Below are 9012 nucleotides of genomic sequence, written 5' to 3'. Positions count from 1 at the left end.
GTGTGTGTGTGTGTGAGTGTGTGTGTGTGTGTGTGTGTGTGTGTGTGTGTGTGTGTGCACTTTAGTGATGTTCAGTTTGCCAATTAATCATTCTTTTGATTTGGTTCTTTTTAATAATTTGTTTGTTACTGGAGAAATTTTTTTTTGAGTTTTTTTTATGTATTTATTGAGAAAGTGTTTCTGGAACAAACAAACACAATGTAAGGCACACTATCCATTACATTGCTCATGTTTTATTCAGAAAATGTAAAAATCTAGTTATAATAATTTATACATCGTCAAGAATTCAAAATGATATTGTGATAATAATAATAATATAAATTATTTTATGTATAAATATTTTACATTTAATTTGAATTAATATTTTACTTAAAATCATGTGATTGTATTTACAATTTAGCATTACATTTTTCTTATTTTAGTCACATATCAATATCTAATTTTTTATATTAATACATTTTTTATTATTTCTTTTTTTAAAAGAAAGCTAATTTTAAGAAAGTCTTTGTGGAACAAAAACACAATATAAAAGCATCAAACTGGAACATTTACATGAAATACCAATAAACACAAATAACTTTCACATGTAATCAAATTGTAGTGATAAACAGCTTTGTTTTACCAAATATTTAAGTACCAAAATTAATATTTAAAATGCCACACAGAGACCTCTGAGAACACTTTTTATGTAATGAACTTTTAAACTGAGTATTTGCACCTGTTCATTCAAACGAATCACCCAAATGATCAGAATCACTATAATGATTCATACTTCTGAACTCCAGTATGTGTGCTTGTATAAATCTGTGGTAAATGTGAACATGAATTCCGACTGTTTTGTGTGAACAAGCATGTTTGTTTTAATATATGTTAATTAACATTCTTTCTCATTTTTGTAAAGATAACTGTGTCTGAATACGACGACCAAAGAAAAGACATTAGCAGCATGTACAACCGAATAACACTGAAACAACTGCAGAAAATGGCTCCAAGTGTGAGTACACACACACACACACACACACTCTCTCACACACACACACTCACACACACACACACACACACACACACACACACACACACACACACACACACACACACACTCACACACACACAGGTTTGTTTTTGTGAAAAGTGGGGACATCCCATAGGCGTAATGGTTTTTATACTGTACAGACCGTATATTCTATTGCCCTACACCAACCCTACCCCTAAACCTACCCCTTACAGGAAACTTTGTGCTATTTCAGATTTTCAATACACTCCATTCTGTGTGATTTATAAGCGTTTTGAAAAGTGGGGACATGGGGTAATGTCCTGAAAAGTCACCTTCTCCTTGTAATACCTGTGTCATACCTTTGTCATTATACAAATTTATGTCCTCATTTGTCACAAAAATGCGCACACAGAGAGACACACACACACACACACACACTCACTCACTTATATCAAAAATACATGTTTATATAACTGTATAAATGTTTAATTTTTTTACCAAAATTTTACATTATTTCTAAATGTAATAATGAAATGTGACTTACACACCGATGAAACTCATCTGTGTTTTTATCTCTCAACAATACAGTTTTGACCTGGTACAACTTTTAGTCAGGTGTGACTTATTTTCCAGAAAAGATGTTCCATGTCTTCTTTTGAATGGCCGTCAATGGAGAAAGATGCTCTTTGACCCCAGAATGATGTAGTTATAGATTATTACCAGCAGGAGTGAACAGACTAACCCGTTTAAGCCCTTATTAGTGTCCTACGTAGAGAGAGTCACTATGGTTTGAGGCTGAGCCATTGTGCCGAGCCAGACAAACTTGAGTAGAATTTAAGGTGAGACACTACAGGCAAAAACTTTTTTATTCATGCACTGGTCAGTTTTGTGATTTTCAGCTTTTTGCATTTTCATAAAGTGTTTTCTTTCAGTCTAGTGAAAAGGAAACATCCAAAACACTCTTTTAAGTGCTTCTTTAATAGCACTATCTATTTGCGTCTGTAGATTTCAATTGCAATACATATCTTTAAAGAGATTTTTCTCCACTTCAGCAGCACTTACACACACCAAAACTTAGAGTTTTATTCCTCTCTATATTCTGAAGGTTTTTACTGAGGGGTTTGTTCATATATTATTCACACTGATTTATACAACATTTTATTCCTAAAAAAATGGCGAAAATTAGTTTTTTCTGGCTGTTGACAGTATTTTCTGATTTATGGAGTGATAAAAAGAGAAATCCAAAATCCTCTCTATAAAAACCTTTAACTCTAATATGTCAGCAAAATCACACAAGAATTTTGAACCTGACTTTATCCAATGTTTAGATTTATTTTCTGGAAATGTATGCAAAGTAGTGCATATTTAATTCTATAATGGCTCATTTTAAACATAACATTTCAGAAAACTTATAATACAAAAAATGTTTGCAATTCTCAATGTAATCAATCAACTGAGGAAGTATGGTGAAATCTATTAGTTAAGTTTTTTTCACCTGTGGTGTCTTGCCTATATGATTGAATTTCAGTTGAGCAGAGCTGGATGTGAGAAATAAATCAGATTAAAACATGATGCTAAAATTATAAAGAAAACAATAATGTTGAACCTGTTGTCAGAGAGCAAGATAAAGAGCAGGTTTATATGCGCCGAGAGTCCTGAAGTTCTCCGGCTTCGTAAGAATAATGGCCTTGTCCGATCTGTGGTGATTGTCCCCCAGATGACCTTCTGCTTCACAGTAAAATTAGAACGCAAACCGGCAAATATCTAGAGCCGCTGGATCTACCGGCCAATCCATATTTGGCAGGCCAGATCCTCTGTTTAAAATGTAGAACATGGTCCCTAAATGAAGCATAAATCAATAAGCAGACGGCAGACGCTCGAGGTTTACTGGCTTCTGTATTTCATTGAAAGAGCCACTCGAGAGAAGCATAAACAGTGTCATCTCTTCCTCTGTAGTTCCACTGGAAGCGTTTGTTGGACAGGATCTTCAGTGATAATTTCTCTGAGGAAGAGGAGATCGTAGTTTTGGCCACTGATTACACGCAGACGTTGTCGGACATCATTAAAACCACGTCTAAACGGTAAGAAGTTTGAAAGAGCATGATTGTGATTTAAAATGCGATGAACTCTCTCTCTTTTTTTGCTGCACAATTTGGCCAAGCTTTTGTGATTTACATATCTATATGGCTACACAATAATAAAAATGATGATGATGATAAGAAATAATAATTATAATGAATATTATTATTGTTACTAAATAAAATGAAATGACTAAATAAAAACTTAATAAGATATGTTAATATTAAAAATTAATAAAAATTTAAATAGCATTTAATAATAAATGTAATTGCAATTTCTATGATAAAAATTGGGATTGTGATTTTATTATTGTGATTATTATTATTTTATTTTTTGTTCTGCTTGTTTGCATGACTTCACATCTTGTCCAAAACTTTGTGATTATATATCAATATGGCTAATAATAATAATAATAGTAATAATAATAATAATAATAGTATTGAAATATTTTACTTTAAAATAAAAAGTATAAAGAGTATTTAAGAAAAACAATATAATGTTAATACTTTTATTTTACATTACAACTGTAATATCATGCTGTATGTTTGTGGCTGTCTTAATTTCTTCATTTTCAAAAAATAAACCATTGCAAAATATGCAGCACATATATTAATTAAATTAAATTGCAGATTTAGTGAAAATGTCACCGAAATGTGGCATACAATGACCCCAAACCAAGAGGATTTATTGTAAAGAAAGATTCACAAACACACTTTTGAAGCAAAATGACTCACAAAATAAGTTTGAAATGATGAAACATTAGATCTAGTGGTATAAATGAAGACAAACAGTACTGCAACACTTTTAGACACACTTTCAGCATTGCACAGTATAAACCGGTGTGTGTGTGTGTGTGTGTGTGTGTGTGTGTGTGTGTGTGTGTGTAGCTTTATTTGAGGTGTCACTGTTGGATGAACACTCATCTGTGCCGTGGCTGATTAGAATCGACCCACAACGGCCTCATTTGTTTACACACACACACACTCACACGCTCTCTCTCACTCACTCACTCTCTCCTGGATGTGACAGGGTTAGTGTGTGTCTAGCTGACAGGTTTCTCTCATGGGAGTCTGTGTGTGTGTGTGCTGCCAGTCCGTCCACAGTGTGTTCATTGCTGCTATATTTTCTCTGTTTGTGTGAGAATAGTTGAACTTACTTGAACTGTTTTTTGTCTGTTCACCTCTGTCTTTCTTTCTCTGCGTTTCACTCTTTGTCTTTTCTTTGTTTACGCTGACTGTGTCTAAAATATTCATGAGAATTTAACTTAATTTAACTTAGTTTCCACTTAATTGTGACCGACGATTCCTTTAGTACTTAAAGAATACTAGGTCCCACTTTATATTAGGTGGCCTTAACTACTATGTACATACATTTAAATTAATCATTTGGTACAATGCACTTATTGTGTACAAACATGTTTTTACATTGTACTTATATTTTTAAAAAGACCTGCATGTAATTGCATATCTAATTAATTTCTGTAATTACATTTATAAGTACACTATTGACCCATCTCTTACACCTTAACCCACCCTTAAACCTACCCATACCACCAAACCTGTCCCTAACTTGACCCGTATCCCACCTCAATAGCAGCAAAAGTGTTTTGCAATACAATATGAACACAATAAGTACATTGTACTTGTTAAGTAGTTAAGGCCACTTAATATAAAGTGGGACCGAATACTATATACTTAACAAATATAAAAATCTATTTAAAAAAAATGTTATATTACAAAAATACATAAATATTGTATATTTTTACATTTATAGAAATTAAATATATTTTTACATTTATATAGATTATAATGTATTAATTTAACTGTTGTGAATTTCTGTGTTTATTTACTGTGCAATTACATTTTTTTTTTTTTTTTTTAAAGAAATTAGTACTTTAATTCAGGGATATTATAGTTAACTAATACTAAAATGAAAAAAAAATTAAAGCCATTAAAATTGCTGTTACTTGAAATAAAATAAATGTTAACTGAAAAAAAAGAGTTACATTTAAAAAATGTTTTATTCCAGCTAGTTGCAAAGTCAACATGTTTCATTTTTGAGTAAATCCTGAAAAATAAAATGTATGACGGTTTCCACAAAAATATTGGGCAGCACAACTGTTTTCAACATTGATTATAATCAGAGACGTTTCTTGAGTAGCAAATCAGAATATTATCACATAGAAAACCCTATTTTAGGCTGTAAAAACATTATGCATTTTTACTGTAATCTGGATCAAATAAATGCAGCCTCGGTGAGCAGAAGAGACTTCTTTCAAAGACATGTAAAGTACTACTCACCCCAAACTTACGACTGGAAGAATACATTTTGTGAGATGAACTTTAGCCCTAACCAGTTTATAATTTCCCTGATGAGTCTTAAAGGTGGTGGAATGTTTTTAATATTAAAATACTTCATGATTTCAGGAAACCGTCTGATTGGATGTCAGTGATATTAGAGATTTCTCTTCTTTTCTTCTGGAAATGTCAAGTCTTTTCGTCCCTCTCGTATCTTTGTGTAATAATGCATCAAATCCCATAATATTCTCACAATGACCCCTTCCTTCATAATCACTGTTATTAAAATCACCATGGTGATGCGCAGCTCTCCCACCAATCGGCTTTCATCAGGCTCGCCGCGGGAGCAGAGACAGAGAAATGACTTTTATTCTGCTCTTTGTTCTGGCGCTTTGCTGTTTTTAGCTCTTTCTCTTCACGTCCCTCCTGGTGCTTCTGCTCTTGGAGCGTCTCCGCAGGACCAAAACCTCATTCTCATCAAATGCTTGTTCTCGCAAACCTCACTTCTCTTCTTTCCGAGTGAAACCGGCGCTGAAGGAAGCGGAGGCCTGGCGCTCTGCTTTGTGCTGACTGTAAAATAAAAGTAGAAAGTGTTTTAACGTTGCTTAAAGATGCGTGTTTCACTGCGAGCCGCTCTCTCGTTCACATCTGTCGCAGTCAGCAAAATAAGACCAAAAACTTTGCAAAATGTTAAGTCAAAAAACAGTATGAATCAAAACGTGCGTTAATTTACAGTATTAAATATTGAAAGTTATTTTAAAGTGACAGATACAGTTACAGTAAATCTAGATAGACAATAAAGTTTAAAAAAAACTGTAGGCAAAAAAAAAAAATACAATAATAAATTAAATTAAAAATAAATTTTGGTTTTTGACTGACAAAGTAGGTCAGATTAGTTTGGAAAACAAAATATACTATTTTAAATCAATTAAAATATTTGAAATAAAGTAAAATGCTATATAATATTTTAAACAAATTAAAATGTTTTCAAAAGGTGAGACAGGTTAGTATGGAAAATAAAAGTTAAATAGGTTAAATAAATTAAGATATTTAAAATAAAATAAAAAGTGAAAATGAAATTAAATCGAGCAATCATTTAATTTTAGCATTTCCACTAATAGCTAATAATATAAAATACGAATGAATAAAAATAAAATAAATGTTGACTATGAGAAAGTAAGTCAGATTAGTTTGGTTATTAATTTATTAGTTTTGGTGTGGTTATTCATTTAAACCATTTTAAGCCATTGATTTGATTATTAGTATAATAACTTAAGATATTTAAAATAAAATAAAAGGGAATTGAAGAAATCTTAAAATAAGGAAATGAGCAATCACGTAATTTTAGCCAATTTAAGCTAATAAAATAAAAATAAAACAAATGTTGACTTGGCTATAAGAAGATAAGTCAAATTAGTTGATTAAATTTGGTTTATATTAATTGAAACCATTGGTTTGATTATTAATTTATTTAAAAATGTAAATACATTAAAATACTTTAAATAAAAATAAAAAAACATTTAGACTGTTGACTGAGAAAGTAAGTCAGATTGGAAAACAAAATATACTATTTTAAATTCATTTAAATATTTTGAATAAAATAAAATAAAACATTAAAATAATGCAATATGTTATACAATATAATATTTTTAATACATTAAAATATTTTAAACAGGAAAGATTAGTTTGGAAAATTAAATAATTTAAAAATACTTGAAATAAAAATAAAATGTGAAATTAAATTAAATCAGAATAAAACTAGAATCACTTAATTTTGTAATATAATTTTTTTTAAATTAATCTAAATGATGTCTGAAACTTTGTATTATGACTATTTCTTGTGTTTATTTGCCTCTTATGAATCACTTGTTTTATTCTTCTCTTTGGATAAAAGCTTCTGCTAAATGAATAAATGTAAATATGAAAATGAAGACTAAATATGGCAATAATAATAATGAGCCTGAGTTTAGTCAGTGGTTTTGTTGGTCTGTTTTGTCCGTGTTTGTGATGATAAAGTGTCATTTGTATTTACTGTTGATATATATGTGGATCTGCAGAAGCAGGAGAATCGAATTATGGTCACGGTGTGTCATAACACATGATGATGGTGTCGTCGTTTCCGTGCTGTTGTTTATCTGTGTTTTATGGGTAATTAAAAGGAAATAGTTTGTTGGGTGATGATTGGATTTCATCTGAATGCCGCTCTGCGCTTTGAGAGGCCGTTGAGCCAAAGGATGATTTAATGGCTGTAATTATAAGCCGACGGTGAGACGCTGTACAGGAGCAATGAAAGCCACACACACACACACACACACACACACACGTGTAGAATGTTAATCATTTTTATCCCTTTGAAAACTGAAGACGTGTTTCAGTGACCTGCACTGGAGTTGGGGATTCCTGTAGTTTGACGAACTGCTTGTTTTCACATTCACATCATTCAGTGTGACTGATTTTTTCTCTCTCTCTCTCTGTCTCTCCCTCTCTCTCTCTCTCTCTCTCTCTCTCTCTGTCTCTCTCTCACTCACTGGTGCTGTCTTACTATCAAATTTAATTTCAGTTTAGAGTGGTTTGTTGGCCAAAGCAGTGCAAAAAAATAAAAGATTGAAATATGGATCTACAGAACAATAGAACAACAGATAGAACGATAGATAGATAGATAGATAGATGCACTGTAGATAGATAGATAGATAGTGTCAGTCCTGTGTTCCTGTGTTGTTGTGTTTTGCTTCCCATGTGCTCCCCGTGACCCAGTTTCTCCTCGTGTTGATTGTGTTCATTTGATTCACCTGTGTTCCCCTGATTATCCTCCTTTAGTTCCAGTTACTTAAGCCCAGTGTTTTCCTGTGTCTAGCGTCCAGTGTTAAACGTCAATCCCCTGTGCTACGTGTGTGTTCCTGTGGATTATTAAAGACTGTTGATGGTAATTCTCCTGCGTTCTCCTCGTTCCTCGCTCCAACACAGTAGGCACTGTGACAGAACACTGGACCACAAAAAAGATGACTTGGGCTGAGGACCAGGTATGGTGTCTGCGGCAGGGAGGTCGGACATTGGAAAGGTATGTGGAGGAATTCCTCGAGCTGTCTTACCGGGTCAGCTGGCACGACGCAGCACTCGGTGTCTGTCTTCAGCTGGGGCTGGATGAGGAAACGATCCGCTGCGATCTCCCCACGTGTGATTTTCCCTTGATCGAGCTCATTAATCTTGTCCTCTATTTAAATGGTTCCGATTTCGAAGTAGAAGAAATAAAAGAGAAAGTCTCCTCATCCAGCCCCCTCTGAAACCCACCTTGCCTCTCCAGCTCACCCCACGCCAGGACTCTCCACATTCCTGACCAATGGTTCCGACCACCCATCACCTCCCATTTACCCCCGAGCTCGTAAATGTCTTCAAACAGTGCTTCCGCAGTCAAGCCCACCAGAACTACCTGATCCGCCATGGCCCCCTGAACTGTCTGCTCCGCCATGGCCCCCTGAACTGCCCGATCCGCCATGGCCCCCTGAACTGCCTGATCCGCCATTGCCCCCTGAACTGTCTGCTCCGCCATGGCACACTGAACTGCCCGATCCGCCATGGCCCCCTGAACTGCCTGATCCGCCATGGCCCCCTGAACTGCCTGATCCGCCATGGCCCCCTGAACTG

General features: G+C 34.0%; 1 protein-coding gene across 1 annotated transcript in view; it reads left to right on the top strand.

Annotated features, from left to right (window-relative positions):
* LOC107681907 (endothelin-converting enzyme-like 1) overlaps positions 1 to 9012 on the top strand; it is a 38295-nt gene that overhangs the window by 7296 nt on the left and 21987 nt on the right. Inside the window, exons 5-6 of the mRNA XM_016478279.1 lie at positions 902 to 994; positions 2951 to 3075. Coding sequence (XP_016333765.1) covers positions 902 to 994; positions 2951 to 3075 — 218 coding nt within the window. The remainder of the gene's footprint in view (positions 1 to 901; positions 995 to 2950; positions 3076 to 9012) is intronic.

This window comes from Sinocyclocheilus anshuiensis, unplaced genomic scaffold (assembly GCF_001515605.1).
Source record: "Sinocyclocheilus anshuiensis isolate Anshui unplaced genomic scaffold, SAMN03320099.WGS_v1.1 scaffold1390, whole genome shotgun sequence".
Classification (NCBI taxonomy): domain Eukaryota; kingdom Metazoa; phylum Chordata; class Actinopteri; order Cypriniformes; family Cyprinidae; genus Sinocyclocheilus; species Sinocyclocheilus anshuiensis.
Note: the sequence above shows the minus strand (reverse complement) of the source record. Positions and strands in the feature narration are given on the sequence as shown.